The 17,444-nt window shown below is 37.9% G+C and overlaps 2 protein-coding genes across 2 annotated transcripts; both read right to left on the bottom strand.

The window, feature by feature from the left end:
* Positions 1-70: 70 nt before the first annotated feature.
* On the bottom strand, positions 71-5,978 carry gpr161b (G protein-coupled receptor 161b). The gene is made up of 6 exons (XM_079465197.1): positions 5,745-5,978; positions 4,487-4,895; positions 2,578-3,296; positions 2,376-2,483; positions 1,054-1,173; positions 71-863 (listed from the first exon to the last, which is right to left on the bottom strand). The coding sequence occupies exons 1-6, from the start codon at positions 5,914-5,916 to the stop codon at positions 580-582; spliced, it is 1,812 nt and encodes a 603-aa protein (XP_079321323.1). The 5' UTR covers positions 5,917-5,978; the 3' UTR covers positions 71-579.
* Positions 5,979-6,169: 191 nt separating this feature from the next.
* f5 (coagulation factor V) lies at positions 6,170-16,949 on the bottom strand. The gene is made up of 25 exons (XM_079464279.1): positions 16,460-16,949; positions 16,111-16,193; positions 15,872-15,994; positions 15,289-15,501; positions 14,784-14,945; positions 14,473-14,694; positions 14,119-14,284; positions 13,840-14,020; positions 13,645-13,741; positions 13,312-13,517; positions 12,889-13,039; positions 12,149-12,361; positions 9,683-11,918; positions 9,421-9,589; positions 9,102-9,338; positions 8,595-8,811; positions 8,239-8,418; positions 8,042-8,158; positions 7,894-7,965; positions 7,732-7,817; positions 7,496-7,651; positions 7,266-7,410; positions 7,011-7,162; positions 6,742-6,924; positions 6,170-6,647 (listed from the first exon to the last, which is right to left on the bottom strand). The coding sequence occupies exons 1-25, from the start codon at positions 16,600-16,602 to the stop codon at positions 6,501-6,503; spliced, it is 6,057 nt and encodes a 2,018-aa protein (XP_079320405.1). The 5' UTR covers positions 16,603-16,949; the 3' UTR covers positions 6,170-6,500.
* Positions 16,950-17,444: the final 495 nt, after the last annotated feature.

Raw genomic sequence — 17,444 nt, forward strand, 5'->3', positions numbered from 1 at the left:
ATATATATATATATATGTATGACTCCTACATAAATTGAAAAAGACAAATCTGTCATGTATGCACCATTTTGAAAATTACATGAGGTACATGAGGGTCAGCAAATTATGAAATCTCAATTTAATGGCTGAACTATTCCATTAAAAAGTGAAAAAAGTCCCCCACGAAGCAAAATGTTACACTATTATTTAACTCCAGAATTGAATACATTTCAATGGGATCATTCTTGCAAACAAATATATAACTATTCCACAAAGCAAAGTGGTTAAAGTGGATAAAGTTAAACAATACAATTTTCAAGACTGGTAAGAAACACAACATAAGAGGACCTTACAAGATTTACAGTATACAGTACTTTTTGTCATTTTAAAACAAATCCTCCTGACATCCACACTAGATCTGGAGATCTTTGGCCTCATCTTGACAAAGCAGCAGCTGCTAAAACACTCTTTAGCTTTTATGTAAATTACTCCCGAACAACATTGTGTACAAATTATTTGTAAACACTTGCCCACATGTTGACGTTTTGTACCTTTGAGGATCCAGATAACACAATGATCTTGTCCTTCAAGTTCAAGGAACTACATGGAACTATCACATATGTTTTCCTGATGCTCCAGTTCCTCATTGTCATCATCATCTTTAACTATTCCTTCATCAATGCTTTCCATCCTGAGTCTCTGGCCATCCAGGTACCGTGGACCTCTCTGTGTGTTCCGGACACTGAACAAACTGATGGGAATTTCAGTCAATTCCCCGAACAGTTGAATCTTAGCATCGTTCTCTATAGCCTTGGCCAGAGAAAAGGCAAAGCCGTCCAAAGACTTGTGGATGTCTGCCGTTAACTGGACTGTTGATGGATCACCTTCAGACAAATGAAAGCATGAAAATCTCAGTTGACCCATGGTTTATCTTAAACATACAAGTCAAAGATTAAAGAAAGTGTGTTTTTCATACATGTTTTACATACAAACGTATATGGCAGTTCATGAAAATAGGATCCTCTTCAGTTAGGGACATTATAGTCAGATGCAAAATAGGAGCATATTTGATACCTTTAGGGATTTGATCCACTTGGTCTTCGAATGTGACAGAACTTCGTCTCTTACTGGCAGCACAGTGGGTCGAGTGGGAGGCTTCTGATGTGTAGTTGTCCAACAGCATGACGTCTGTAGCTAGAGGGTAAATCACAGCAGGCATCTTTCAATCAAATATCTATTTAAACACCACCCACCCACACCAGTCTGGACTGTGGGGGAGCCGGTGTGTGTTGTCGACTGTAATTTTCAGTGACAGGTTCTGTGTTTTCTCAAATTGCACAACAACAGCCTGCAAGGCACATATCCACCTCTGCTGGAGCTGTCGACTATGTTTTTTAATATTTCTTAAAGAAATTAAAGTTTTCAGAAGCATTGCTAAACTGAAAATGTATAGATCGTCTCTCACCCACCCTTGGGTTGTTTTAAGCCCAAGTGAATTTCTTACATGAAACGAAAAAAGGAGATTTTCGCACAATGTGTATGACCGTTGCATAGTACGCAATTTATTTTATATTTCATTAATATGAATACTTTATTGCATATTAATTTTATTAAATTACTTTGAAACTACTTAACCATTATTGATTCTTTCCGGCGGTCCAGCGGAAGTTAACATTGTTGCTTTGAAACCGTCTATAGTGAGAATTAAAATGGCAGTGAGAGGCTAGGTATAATTTATTAAAAATAAACCTATAGAAACATTTCTGTAAATTAAATACAATTTCGGCCTAAATATTATTTGAAAAATGTTTCAATAAAAATTTGAAATGTTACTAATACTGAAATAAGTTTAGACTGAGGCGCTAAAATCATTAACTGAAAATACATAAAAAATAAAAATAAATTATCTAACTTATATTGCTATATAACGAATAGACAAATAATAAAATGACAAACAAAACAACACATAACAAAATTGCTAGAAATTTAATTAAAACATATACAAATAAAAGCTTATTTTAAAAATGAATCTACAGTAAAACTGAAAACAAAACTCTAACAACTTAAGAAAGGTCAGACAGGACAGACACTGTATTAAGTACCATAAGTCGCCTGAAATTTTGATTTGTTTTCCACAAAATGTTATCATGTGGCCATCGAAGATTTGGAATATAGCACAAAAGCGTTTAAGACTGTACTTTATATGATGCTTTTTTTCTTCTTTGCTACCCGAAAGAATATATCCCCATATCTGAAAATCTGCTAAACATCTTTTTTTGAACTCCACGGAAGAAAATGTCATTTAGGGCCAGTAAATGACAACACAACTTTAATTTTGTATGACCTGTCTTTCTTTCGAAAGGTTTTGACTTTTGAAAAAACAGCAGAAGGTCTACCTGAGTCCTGTGTATAGCTGAACCCCGTGTCTCCCGTGCTGCTGCCCCGTGCCAGGAACTGCCCACCGCCAACAAACATGGCCGTCAGGTGAGGAGACATCCCCAGATCTGTTAAAGAATGTCCAATCCAAACATCAGGTAACGGATGTGTACCTTACAGAACAGTAATCCACCAAACTAAAAAAAAGATGAAAAGTCTCACCCGTTATCCGGTTCGAGATGCTAAACAGACGAGAGTTCCTGTGTCGTATAACGAAAGACTCTCTGTAATATCGATCGCCGAAGCACATGCCCAGCAATTCCTTTCGTACAGTTTTGTTCCACAGTCCATAAATAAGTGGATGACACACAGCACTGGTGAAAGACAGCCAAGACACCAGCGTCTCCATCTGTGGTGAAACATTGTCTTTACCCCACAGTGCTTCAGTACTAATCACAACCACGTACGGACCCCATGTGGTCAGAAATGTTCCCAGCACCACCAGGATGGTGACAAAGGCCTTGCATTGACTCCCCGAGTAGATCAGGCTTCTCCGGCTACCGTTAGACGAGGTGGAGGTATTGGAGTTCTTACGGCCGTTCTTCTGAGAACCGGACTCCTCCTGCGGTACCACCACGGTACCGCAGTAAACCTTGCGCGCTTTAACGCGGGCCACGCGGAAGATTACCCCATAGCAGACCAGCATTGCCGCCAGCGGTAGAAGGCAGCACCACGTAACCCAGAAGGCAGTGTAGCTGATTTCTTTGTGCCATGCTGCCGTGCAGGTCCATTTGAAGCGGTCGAATTCGAAAGTAGACCAACCGAAGAGCGGCGGCAGACATCCAACCAAAGAGTGAAGCCACACGTAAACGATGGCAAGGCCGGCTCGGTTTCCAGTAATTTTCATGGGGTAGATCATGGGAAACAATACAGCATAGTACCTAAGAATGAGAGAGAGACATTCATTTAAAAAAACATAAAAACACACATGCTTCTTGAGAACCACATGACTTATGAATGAATCAACAAGGGGACTTTCTTCTAGATGTTTAGGCTGACAAAAATAAAGTTCACGCAACATCTACACTTAATGGTCATTTAGCTTATCCGATTGGCCTGAGAGGGTGATTTCTAGGTTTGTGTATAAGAAGAATTTAACCTGCGTAGGTCTAATTTATGAATACAATTAAACTGTTGAAGAAAGACTAGATTTCTAAATGTCACGTTTAACTATCTCAATGGATAACAGAATGGTCATGCATTCAAAACAAGTCATATTTGAGCATGTTCAAGAACCTACTGATTTTTGATAAGATTTACTCAGTTATGCTGCAAGTGCTGCTTATAAATACTTCCGTGTATTAAAGGTCCAACGTATTTTGGAGGATCTATTGAGAGAAATGCAATGTAATATACATAACTATGTCTTCAGAGGTGCATTAAGACCTTACATAATGGAGCGTTATTTATGACCTTAGAACAAGCTCTTTCTATCTACATACACAGCGAGTACCTTTGTGTGGAATTCGCCATGTTGTTTCTACAGTAGGCCTAAATGGATAAATTGCTTAACAGAGCATGTTTTGTAAATACGTGTAAATTCGTCCTTCGGAGAAGAAGTAAAAACGTGACGTCTCAGTGCTGTGTCAGCCACCGTAGTGCTTCAAAGGGAGGGGCGAGCTGTGGAGTGAGCCAAATTTGAAATTTGCAACCTAAACGCTAGATGTTGCTAAATTTCATACACTGGACCTTTAAACGCAATATTTTTTGATGTCATGATATTCATTTGAAAATATGGATTGTAAATTAATGACTTCATGTATTCAGTGAAGTGATTCATGCCCGTGAGTGTGTTGTGTTGACATTCCGTTAACTATTTTGATGCAAGAATGAGGCTTAATTTAAACAAACATTAAATATTGTTTTTTTTGGTAAATGATTGTATAATGCAAAAAGAACGAGTCTATACAGTGTTACAAAAGGCATTTACGCGGTTAAACTTACACAGCGTAATAATAAATCACTAGCCGGGGACAGCTTAGCAGTCATGACACAAACATATCTGACCACAGATGTTGCAGCCGACCAATCATCATTAAGAATTCAGTATCGTAAGAAAAATTCAACTAACCTGTCAATTGCAATGGCCCCTAGTGTCAGCATGCTAGATGAGCTTACGAGAAGATGAAGAAGTGCTGTAAAGTTACACCACACCACCCCAAACATCCAATCTCTGCGCACCGAGCTGACCGCCACGAAAGGCAAAGTAAGTAAAGAAAGCAGCAGATTGGACAAGGTCAGGCTGAAGACAAACTTGTTGCTGGGAGTCAATAAGTAGGGTTTCTTATACAGCGTCACCACAATAACCAGATTCCCCAAACATGCCAGTATGGCTATGATGATGATAGAGACAGCTTCCAGCGCCACGGCTCCATCATCATCCGGACCATTAGTGGTGTTGGCCACCGTTGTCCCATTCTTAGTGCTGTTCATTATTGGAGGATGCACAATATGCAGAACTGGACAGACATGTTGACAAACTGTAAGAGATAAAAGAGAAGATTATTATCAAAGCAGTCAGGAAACTGAGAATTTAGCAACTGAGATTTCATTTCAAAAGCCCAAAGGATTACTCAGATTTTTGTACAATGTGTTATTTGTTACAGAATGTAAGCTGTGAAGAATTCTGAGACCACTTGGGCTCTGATTTGTACTATAAATAAAACACCTACACATTCACACATTGCAATGTGACCAGAAGATAATCTTGATATTTCACATACTGTTCTAAAGTGTATAAGCTCTCCTCTTGAAAGTAACCCTTATCATTGCTTTTTTTAATTCTTTCACAAGCACGTTTGAAACAACACAAAAAATCGTCTGGTTTGCTTTGGACACCATTTGGGGGTTAAAGGTAAAACAACCACCAAACTTAATTAGGCAACAGTAAAACTTCCCATGAGTGTTCAAAATGGCTTAGAAAACGAGCACACTTAGTTTAGTATTTAGTTTTCTAATGCTGCAACTTTATATCGCTAAATTTGGCATCATGTTGTGATGTAAAAGAGCGTGTCATGTCTCTCCAGTAAATGTTTTCCATGCACGTCTATTGCACGACCACACGAATGCGACCAGCAAGCGAGCGGCTGACAAAACAGCCCAGATTTCCACCTTTCTCAACAACAGCCACACTTTTGCATTGCACAATAAACATACGCCGGCCGGAACATGTGCCCGCAAAATGCAGAGCTGCATTGAAGAGCACAGCTTTTTTTGGATAGCATACCGGCTCTAAAGACCAGGCGATATCCCGCATATTGGAGTGTTGGTAACTTTCTAAGCCTGCCTTTGTTAGTGAACGGCGACTTTTTTCCCTGAAACGTTCTCACCTCTTGCAGGATGCTGGAACTCTCGCGAAGACACTTTCGGGAGTCGGGCGTTTGAAGTATCACAGTTACAAAATATCTGAATGATTCCGCTGATGTTCATGTGTTGCGGTCGGCGGGGAAGAAAGAGGGGCTGTCCTGACGTCACAATGGCGTCTTGAAAACTTCCCTCCATCCCTCACAGGAGCAGCCAGAGGGTGGTCTCAACCACAAGACTTGCTGTACTGTAGTCTCCGTGGTGACGAGTTGTTATCTATCTATCTATCTATCTATCTATCTATCTATCTATCTATCTATCTATCCATCCATCTATCTATCCATCTATCTATCCATCTATCTATCTCGCCTAGGACTGAGAAGTTATAGGAAAAAGTGTAATACAAATTGTTAACGCTAAAAGAAGAAGAAAGTGCAAAGCAGAACGTGATAAATAAATATTCAAGTTGTAACTTTAGATTTATTTGATTTATATCAAGATATGAACTCTCGTTGGTTTGCTCAATGTGAGCGACACATTTGAAAAGGATTTACGTTTACATTCCGTTTGAAAATATTTGACTAGGTTGACATAAATGTTACAAACACAAGGTGGCGCGCGCTTTATAAAATGTATCTTATAACTCGTGTAAAAAACATTTTAACTGTGGATATATACCTTATACGTTCGTCTGTGACATTCAAAATAAATTTATTTAATAAAGTTAATCCACACAAACGAAATATAGAATATTGTAGTTTCTGTGAAAGAGGACACAGTGTTTATTCAAAATCACAGCCAAGCAGTTCAATCCTCATAGTGATGGAGACCTGCCATCGTTTGGGAACAACCCGGATGAATCTGGAAAATATCGGTGGGTAGATGAAGTTTTTCACCTGGCCATTGTTATTGGTGTTGCCTTGAAAAGTCTATGGAAGTACAGGAAGTTCTTTAGACACAATAACACTGCATTTCGTGAGATGTTTGTAGAAATATGCCCGTCTAAAAAAGTGGGGTGCTTACCTTTTGCTCATAATCCTCATCATCATTGTACTTTCTCCATCTCCTTCCATCATCACTGTACTGTAGAGTAAATGCACTCACAAACATCTCTGTACCTAATGATTTGGCTCCCTGTGTTATAATCCCAGTTATTTTCTTCACAACCGGTAGTTCCACTTGGATCCATTGCTGCATGTCATTATTCTGTAAGTCATAGACCGTTAACTGAGGCTTGGTCCATTGAATAATTGTTAAAAGTATGTGTACGATTTATGAAGTATGTCTTATACCTTGGCTTGCCAGGCATTAGTGGTTCCTTGTTTATCTAAGCGTGCGTACCAGGGATGCCACTTTCCGGCGTACCAACTTGAAGCCACAGAACTGGCCGTGATCTGGTTGTCTTTAATAATGCCACTTTGCATTCCCATTGGCACAGAGCAACCTGCCATCACACAACAAGGATTTTTGATATACAGTATATGTGAATGGAATCTTTATTGTGTCTTTATAGGTGACGGAAAAAAAAAAAATATTTTCCTCCATACCATCAAGCTCACAGCCGAAGTATTCCAATCGAACAGTTGGATTGTTGTAAGATTGTAAAGGATGCAGCCTCACATATCGACCAATCAAAGGTGGGAAAAATATATTCTCCTTCTCCTCATGAGCCTCATTGTTCCCTTCAAAAGTCTTTTGAACATAAAAAAAACAAATAAGTGTTTTCATGTGTTGAAATGTGCATTCAACGTACGACGGCACTAAAATATTGACTTGCCTTTCTGACAGAATTGCTGTCTCCCTTATAGAAGAACCACTTCTTTTTGTCTGTGCTGTAGGAAATGGTGTAGTTAAGCACATAGTTTGATTGCAGGATTTGCTTTGCTCCCTGCGTGGCGACTTTACTGATCACAACCGGCCTCTGGAAGTCCACCTGGAATGCAGGATACAATCTCAACTTGTAAATAGCTGTTAGTGTTTTATGAGCTAGTGCACACCGTTCTGACAAGTCACCTGAATATACTGTCCCGTCTGTGTTGGACTCCATGCATTGTATTTCCCTGTGTTATGTAGTCTAGCCAAGTGAGGATACCATTGTCCTTGGATACATAACATAAATGTAAATTATTTACATTTTATGCATTTGGCAGATGCTTTTATTCATTGAGATCATACCTCTGGAGTCAGATGCTGTAATGTGTTCGTCTTTCACAGTACCAGACTGGAGACCAAGTGGGCGATCACAGACTGTGAAACAGACACGATTCTGACATCTGACCAAATAATAACAACAGTAGTACTACAAATGATGTTTATTTGTTACCGTTATCTAACACAAGAAAGAGCGTCTGCATTCCTCTCTGCTGCGAGAGTCCGACCTCAGACTCCAGCTGCCAGAGACCAGGCTTCGAGGGCAACATCTCTAGTGTAGCAAATCCACCTGAACAACAGAAGCTTGGTGTGAATGAGAGTTTAGATCGTACAGCTCTAAAGAGCTAATTTTCTAATATCACTACAAACCTGGTAAAAGTGGGCAAACACCCTGACGGTAGTCTCTTAATTTCTTATTTATGAACGTTTGACCATGAAAGTGGACACTTTGGAGGTCTTTAGGAGAGCCCATGTTGATGAGGTGCCACATGGCTACCTGCTTGGTGTACATCCGGAGTCCTTTGAGGCTGTAGATAATACCATTGATGGCTGACAAGAGAATTTTTATCATATTTTGTGCTTGATCAAATAATCAAAAACTATTTGTAATTCTAAACTGAATTCTGTATTGATTCATGTTTTAATGTTCAATGTTACCCATAACCAAATTCTATAGATGCAATCCATCACTACTGACCTATTTCTAAAAAATCAATCTTTCCTACCATCAAATCTCAAATTGTCATGGAAGTTTGGATCCAGGGCTGTTCTTCTGTTTTTCCTCTCGATTCTCGCCCGGTTCTCCTCGTAGTACCAGCTTTTTTTCTCATTAAAAGTCATAAAGAGAAGGACAAACTCTCTTCTCTCCATAGCTGGTTTAACCAATGTTCCCTTTCTACATATAAGAAGAGGTCCAATCAGCCCAGAGTTTATATCTCTCTCCTATGAAAGAAAATAATTTAATGGTCAGTGATAATGAACACATTTTATCAAAAAGCAATTTACAGTTCACTCTTTACAAAAAATCGAAAAAACTTCCAAGACTTTTTCAGTGATTAAATAGTGTGTTGTCAAGTTGGTTTTTATTGGTTAGATATTTGCAAAACCCAGTGACAAACATAAAAATGACTAATAATAATGATTTATGGCAAAATATAAAAATCACAAAATACTGTATGTAGATACAAGGATTCATAAGGACGGCAGTGATATGAAGAAATACTAATGCTTACAGGGTCCACTCCAGAGTAGTATGTCCACGTTCGACAGTCAGATTCATAGTTTTGTGGTCCAGATTTGGAATTTATAGTCCACATGTAGACAAAAGAGCTGTTTGGTTGGACTGCATCGTCTTGCTTGTACCAGTAAGGTGACTGGTCGTCGTAACTCAGACCTTCCATTTGTTTTAGATATGTCACTCCATTTGCATGCAGAGAGTATGGTCGACTGGCACGGTTCCTGAAAAATATCTACAATAACACAGATAGGAGTGGGAATGTAGTTGCAAAGTTTCACATACTAAATCTTGTTTGTACAGATTGGATGTCATACCATAATAGTCTGATCAACTTCAGCTTTAATGACCGGACCCAGAATACCCAAATGTTCATCCATTTCTCCCCGGATGTCGCGGATGCTGAAGGTGCTGTCCAAGTACTTCCTGAACACCACTTTTTTAAAAGCTGTGGGCCTCTCATTTAGATCTGATTTATCAATCCTCCTTTGCAAATGGAAAAGAATTTCACAAAATACATTTTGATTGTTTTAAAAATGTAACATTTGAGATAATGTGAATTTATGATGCTGTGAATACCTTTGGCCATAGCCAGCATAATCCCATTCCTCCTCCTCTGCTGCGATAAAATAGGTCCTGGTATCTTTGTCCTCAGCCTTCTTTAAGAAATGCTGAGATGTCATATCAAACGGCATGTTCAGATCTACCGATTTGCTATAAGGATCCATGTACTCCACAAATTCATATTCTTCTGACTTCTCAGGAAAAACATTATAATTGTCCTGATCTTGTTTTGAAACATATAATATATAATCGTTGAAATCCCGTCTTGGCACACCTATGACAATGGCATTGCTCAGGTCCTCCTCACTTGAAACAGGTCTGGTTCCCCTTGGACTGAAAACGGCAGGTCCAAAACCTCGTGGAGACGGACCCGATGGGGACACCTCAGAAAATGCTTGTGGTTTATACTCTTTCCTCTTCTTCGTCTTCATGGCATGACCTTTCATGGGCTTCACTGGCTGGTGAACTACCCTTTTCTTTTTACTTTGGACTGTAATATTTGTTTTCACTGCTGGCTCATCTGTGATGTATTTCTTTACATGATCAGGGATTTTCATAGGAACCAGTTTATGTGTGCTCTCATAACTCCAGTGTTCTTCATCTGGGTTGAGTGGAGAGGTGAGTAAAACCTCACTGAGGTTGTTTTTCAGATAGATGACCACTTCTTCGAAACTATCTTTGGAAATACTTTCTGAGCTGTTTGTAGATGAAACATTGGCGGAAATATTCATATTGTCTAAATGGAAGAGCAATGATGCATTATTGAGAATTTCACTATTAGATTCAAATGTTGCATGAATGTTTGATGAAGTTGTGTTCGGGCTGACAGTGCTGTCTCTGGATGGCATGGAAACATTGAGGTAAGGTGTAGAAAAAGCACTCTCAATTTCAGAGTTCATCAGAGAATAAACCTCATTGAAATCATTCACCTGTGTGCTCCTGAGTTCCTCAATGCCTGTTGTGTTTGCAGTTTGATCACCAGTGTTCTCAGAAAGCTCTAGTGTGGTGTTCTTGAGAAATGCTGGTGAGATATCATCCTTGGATATTTCCAAGGTTTGCTGACTATCTACTAGCATAGAGTAGTTGGAGAGAGGGACAGAACCAGAAACGTTGTAAATGAAGATGTGGCCTGAAGCATCACTGTTAACATTCGCAATGTCGGTGCTATTTACATCTGTTTTGTTTAGCTTAAAATGTTCTGAGGTTTGGTCTAATAATTTTTCTTCAGTTGAATGTAAAGATCTACTACCTTCATCTATGGTGATATTTCTCTCACCATCACTGATGTTCAAGGAGACACTGTGTGTTTCATTCATTGGTTCTACCAGTGTTATGTTTCTCACATTATTTGGAAGATGAGTGGTATTAGTAGAAACACTGTCTGTTTCATTCGCCATCTCGAGTGATACATTTTCATAGATACTGAATGATGAAATTGCTTTTGAGGCATTATTTAGATTTTTTGTAAGATGAGTAGTATTAGTGGGAACTCTGTCTGTTTCATTCACCATCTCGAATGATACATTTTCAGAGAGACTGAATGATGAAATTGGTATAGAGGCATCATTTCGGACAATTGCTGGAAAATAAGTTGCATTTGTTGCAATGTTTTTTGTTGCATTGCTTACCATGTTCTCTGAATCAGAATCAAAAGAACTGGTCATGTGATCTGATGCCTCTGCTGTGCTTTCATTCGTAATACTTTGATTCGAAATATGTTTTTTGTCCAAACCAGCCAGATCAACTGAGAAATGATGAGTCACAGTCTGATTGGAGGAGGCTGAAGTAGCATTGTGCGATTTATCCACTTCCTCAGCAGTCGGAAAGATGCCATCATCATGATCTAGAAACGAAAGATCCAGATGCTCTACATCCTGATTATTGGATGTCCTCAGACCAAGAAGATCAGCAAAGTTTTCTGTTCCTTCGTCAACCACATTAAGGTTTGTTGTGTTTGCTGTTTCTTTTGTAGTTTCAGTGATGGATGAAATAACAGCTGAATTCTGGTTTCTAAAGGACCTCATGCCAAGAAGCCCAGCAAAGTAGTCGGTATCTTCGTCAACCACTTTAGGGTTTGTTGGCTTTGGTGTTTCTTCTACAATGATGGATGGAGGTTCCCATACAGTGAATTTATCGGATTGTTCATAATCGTATTCCTTGACAGTATCTCTGTAGCATTCGAAATCCTTGAATTTCAACCTCATTCCTTTATTGGAATTGTGAGAGTTCATGGAGCCTAAAAGCCAAATACCTATAAAACAAAAGATGCCAAAGTTGTATTCATAGTTTTGTTTTATGTTAGAAACTGTAAATAGTTACTTTATGATAGTTAGGATAATGATTTAAAAAAAACATATTGGCAGAGGAACTCTTTTAAATATTTTTTCAATATACTGTATGTATGTAAAAGTCTGAAACACAATTATTGTGCACCATGGCCTGCTGTGGCCTATTGCTTTTATGTAATATATAGATACTTACCTATATTAACCATGTCCATACTAATAGTTTCTCCAGTCATGGGAAAGAGAGTGAGGATGTCCTCTTCCCTGTTTTTCAGGTCAAATGTATGTCCATAAAAAGTTGCTGTCTGGATATAATCCTGTTCCCCGACACTGGACACATGCCACGTCACAATTTCACCATTACAAAATCCCAGTTCCTGGCCACTTTCATACACGTAACCATTGATTGCTGTAAAAAATTATGCAATAAATCTATACACTCTTAAAATGCTGGGTCATTTTCAACTCCCAGCTGCTGGGTTAAATATAGAAAAGATAATAATATTAACAAGATGCGTTACTGCCATTGAAATGAATGGTGAGGAACGCAATGCTCAATATGGCCACCATAGCTAAGCTTTGCACATGCATTGTATTTAAAGCAACATGAAAAATTAGGTTTTTACCAGCAATTTTATCTTAGGAACAAACGTTATGGTACAGTTTACATTGTTTTTAAATATGTCGTTTAGAAAATAAGTATTAAGTATTCCCCATTCACGTCTTGTTTGAATTATGTAATATCTGCACGAAGGCACGTTGCAAACATGGCCGCCGAGTGGCACGACTTACCTAAACAGACTTTGGTTAAATTAAACCAGTTAATATTACACAATTTAATATTTGACCCAACTATGGGTTAAAACAACCCAACATATTGGGATGAAACAACCCAGCGTCAGTTGTAAGGTCAATACAGGAAAGTACTGTACTCACAATGCATAACATTTGATTTGTAGAATTCTGGATCTTCTCTTTTGACATTTTTAGGATCACTACAGTAGGTGTTGATATTCTCATCAATGTACCAGCTCTTGTTCTCATCAAAAACTGAAAACATGGCATGTTGTTCTTTGTCTGCTTTTAGCTAAAAATAAATAAAAAAAGAGAAAAAATCTTTTTTGTATACTTTTGTAAATACTTTGCGATATTCAATAAAATACAAACATTTTAATAATCAACATTTTCCTCAGCTCTGTCTGCCACACAAATCATTTAGCTAATATTGAGGCACCGTACATTTTTTGCCCATTTCTTTAAATTAATAGCACATCTGGGGGCCATAAAATGCTATTGTATTAAAACTTTCATTTGATTTCAATTCAGTGGCCTTATATAATATAAATAGAAAACAGTTACCTGTACATTTTTTTTGTTGAGAGACTGACCCTTACATATGAGCAGAGGACCTATAAGACCAGAAGCAATGTCTTTAGGTGTGTTGACTGCACTGTGGTATATCCTTGTAAGACACCTTGAGTCACTATCTGTTGGCACATCCTCCTCCCCCACATTCCATACATATGTGTAGGTCTCTCCAGGCTGGATGCCATGCGTCTGGTTCCCTATAAAAATGAAAGTTGAATGACCTCATCTAAATACATGTTATTCTATTTATTCAAACATACTTTTTATTTGGTAACTTGAAAATGAGAAAGAAATATATTTGGGTGAAGATTGATTTGGACTAACCTCCCTCGGGATAACTGGCTCCTTCTGCTGATTTGTCAATGGTCAGTCCATGAGGATAGATGCTATATGGACGCGATGCTTTGTTTTTAAAGACAATCTATGAAAACAAATGTAAATAGTCTGCAACATTTAAGAGGTCTTTTTACCTTTAATACTAAATTAACAGCAGAAAAACAATTAATGTGATAAATGTACCTTTATGACATCTCTGATTTGTGCTTTTATCACAGGGCCTATAATGCCAAGTTCGTGTTTTCTCTGCTTATCTTCTGCTCTTTCTTTAAATGTGCTGTCTTTGTACTGCGTAAACACAGCTTTTTTGTATTTTTTACCAATGCGATGAGGCCCCTGCTTTAAATATTTCATGCGGAAATCCCTAAGTGAAAAACATTGGAAAATAAACTTGAGAATGGAGCTCACACATGCATCCAGTTTCTAAATATAAATCATCATGACATAGAATTTTCGGGATACCCATCCATGTTTTCCGGCATATTTGGTGCATAATCCCAGATGATCTCTTCTGCTGCTATAAAATAAGTCCGCTCTTGACTTTCCTGCATCTGTTGGATGGTTAACCTTCTTTTAGGTGATGTGAATTTTTCACATGTACTAATATTCAGGTAACCGTGCAAACCAGCTACAGAAAACAAAATCTCTTAGTAGGGATACTCACATTTTAGGCATTTAACACTCACTTTTGACGAGTAGAAACTTAAGCGTTAAACTATGAAATAAAACTTATACTATACAGTATAGCTTTGACAATCTGATAGACATTTTATGTGTTCCATTCATGACACCTTGTGGTGTTTCTGGCAGATTTACCTTCCAAGTGCCTGTTAATGTGAGAGGAGAAAAGCCAGCGGCCAGGGTGGACAGCCGTCATACTGGCACTAGTGGCAGTGCCACTAATAATGCCAACGGCTGAGGTTTTGTGTCCATATTGCAGAAGAACTTGACCATTGAAGTGCACAGAGAAGAGCTCTGACTCTGAACTCATAGCCAGCAGGTGCCAGCTGACTTTAGAGTGCGCACAGATACCCAGATCTGGAGAACACAAGAAAGAGTCCTACACATAAGCAGCTATTAGAAAGAAGAAAATAATGTTTGTATACAAGTATATAATAAACCTATACCAGGTACAGATCCATTTGTATAGCCATTGATGGTGTATTTCACATTCTGCGCTTGTGGAGGGCCGCCAGTGCTGTACCAGCTCTTGTTTTCATCAAACACACCAAACAACAGCACAGCCTCCTGATGGAAATGAATCTGATTTCCAGAGTCGTCTAGCGCACCTTTAAGAAAAACATAGATTTAAACTCCTTACGGGGGCTTCGTCGAGAAGATAATGTAAAACAATCCGATTGTTTTAGATTAGACTAGATTCATTACATTTCAAACAATTTAAATGCATATTTAATTGATCTATGTTATAAAAGTAGTAGTTTAATATTATTATTTCTACTTCATGTTTAATGAAAGTTTTTTTTTAAAGTACCAAGAGGGGGGTTTCCTCGGTATGCTGCCTCTATGAATGAATCCCTTTATCTTAAAAAAAAACCTGTGCTCCTACGGATGTTTGTAACTTCTATATAAATATCGTATCATGATATCATAACAATATATATTTTGCTTTACCTTTCTTGCAGATCAGCATTGTTCCAATCAGCCCTGTGTTGAAGTCTTTGACGATGTCAAAGTGGGAGAGATACGTGTAGGTGATGCATGGGGGGTCCGCAACCATAGGAGCCACCTCAGATGTCACCTCCCAATAGTATGTGTGCTCTTTTCCAGGCGAAATTACATCATCCTCTTTCTCAAGCAGTGAAGTATTGTCAAAGTATAAAGATCCTAATGGAAACATAAACGTTCTTGAAAAAGAAGAAGCTTTACTATGAATGTGTGAGTTCAGTATGAACATATGAAATAAACTAAATGTTTATTTACAACAATTTACAAGCAGCCTGCTTTGGCCTAAGGTACAGCCCGTGGCTCATTTGTCTCTTGGGTTAATATTTTCTGAGAAATCCAACACAACTGTTTGCATTGCTCAAGTTGTTTACACAACTAAATGACAAACACTCAAATAATCCATGATGTTCCCTAAACGGTCAAATGTATTCTAGCATCCAGAACACTGTCTCTTTGTTACTGTACCGTACATAACAACACTGTAGCATTAACCATACTGTTACCACATTTATGACGTCAGTATACACACCCTCTGACTGCTTGCCATAAGCAATGCCATGCGGGTGGATGCTGCAAGGACGATCGGCCATGTTCCTAAATGTAACAATAATTGTGTCACCCTCTTGTCCTCGCAATGTTGGCCCAAGTAACCCTAGAAAAAGCATTATAAAACCTTTTGTTTGTACAGGATTGTTTTAATTATGTATAAGATAAAAATATGCAATACATTCCGTAGTACTTAAATCATAGATTTCAGTGTTAAAATACCTGAGGACAAGGGTTGTGCTTTAGCCTTTGTAAATCCTGCATCATACTCCCTGTATACTAGTTTTCTAAATGTTTGTATAGCCCTGGAATACAACAAAACACATACCAGTATCGTGAAACATGAAAAAATTATTAATAATACAAATATGAAAAAGTTGGATGTACTCTTCACTTTCTCTTCATTACCACATTTTCAGGTTAAAAAATTAAATAAAAAATATTTTTCTTGCTCATAAAATCAATACAAAATGTCTTTAGTAGTACTGCTTTTCAGTTACAGATCTAGTTAGCAAGTTATTTGAGAAAAAAATGTCTATATCATCATAGTATCATCATTCGTTTTTCATACCTTTGCTGTCCATCAGACGTGTAATCCCAGTCAACATTAATGGCTGCAATGTAATAGTGTCTTTCCACAGCTGTCACACAATGAGACAGGATTGCCAGAAGGACCAAACCATATGGAGCCCCTGGCCAGGAGCAGAGCTGCATATCTGACAGTGAAAGTCCAGCTAATGCTCCGATCTGAAGTGCAGGGAATTAAGAACAGCAGAGTGAGCTTTATCTCCCCCCCACTCCCTATTACACAAATACAAACACACGCACACAGCGCAGCAACGTGTTTAAACACTTTGTTCTCGGAAGTGTACTATCATTATCTATTATAGTAGATAAAACGTATAATAAAACTGAATCTTCTTGTTCTTGTACAGTCGTTAGTACTATGAAGCTCTTTTTGATAACGTAAATCTTTTAGTATTTTTTAAATGGTGATTACATGTTCCATTAAAGAGAAAACGTTTCTCTCTAGCATATACACATTTTGTCATTGCCAGTATGATCCCTCCCAGTGGAAATAGTGGCAGACGACTTACATGTCCTTTAAAAACTTGTTTTGAGACAGGCAAGGTTACTAAGTTGCTGAATGTCTGATATTAAAAATGAAGATTACTTTTTGGGGCTTTCTAAAAGCATATTTATTTGTTTTCTTAAAAATATTCTTTTTAAAGTACTATTTTAAGGTCCGTTGTTTTCTAAGAAAAAGTTAGTGATGTGGTTTGCCTTTACTGTTTATAAAAGAATGTACAGTATATGCAGGCTTTTATTAAATTATATATATATCTCTCTCTATATATATATATATATATATATATGATTCTCTTTCAACACTTTTTTAAGATAAATGTAATAGAACTGTAAATGTAATGATAGTGAAAAATAAACAAAATGGAACTGACCTTCAGTTTTTTAAACCCAGACAACAATTTCATTATTAGAGATTTAAACATAATTCCTTATTTCCTTCTATTTGTTTTGAGAATGAGCATGACTCC

The sequence above is a fragment of the Barbatula barbatula genome, assembly GCF_947034865.1.
Source record: "Barbatula barbatula genome assembly, chromosome: 9".
Lineage (NCBI taxonomy): Eukaryota > Metazoa > Chordata > Actinopteri > Cypriniformes > Nemacheilidae > Barbatula > Barbatula barbatula.

Bases quoted from the DNA above. Each gene is read 5' to 3' on its own strand.
- gpr161b (XM_079465197.1), bottom strand. From the start codon at position 5,916: ATGGAGGGAAGTTTTCAAGACGCCATTGTGACGTCAGGACAGCCCCTC. The intron at 4,896-5,744 runs GTGAGAACGTTT...TATCTCTTACAG, and splicing joins GTTCCAGCATCCTGCAAGAG to TTTGTCAACATGTCTGTCCA. The intron at 1,174-2,375 runs GTAGACCTTCTG...TTTACCCTCTAG, and splicing joins CAGCTATACACAGGACTCAG to CTACAGACGTCATGCTGTTG.
- f5 (XM_079464279.1), bottom strand. From the start codon at position 16,602: ATGCAGCTCTGCTCCTGGCCAGGGGCTCCATATGGTTTGGTCCTTCTG. The intron at 9,339-9,420 runs GTATGACATCCA...GTGTTATTGTAG, and splicing joins AAGTTGATCAGACTATTATG to ATATTTTTCAGGAACCGTGC. The intron at 7,818-7,893 runs GTATGATCTCAA...TATGTATCCAAG, and splicing joins TACAGCATCTGACTCCAGAG to GACAATGGTATCCTCACTTG.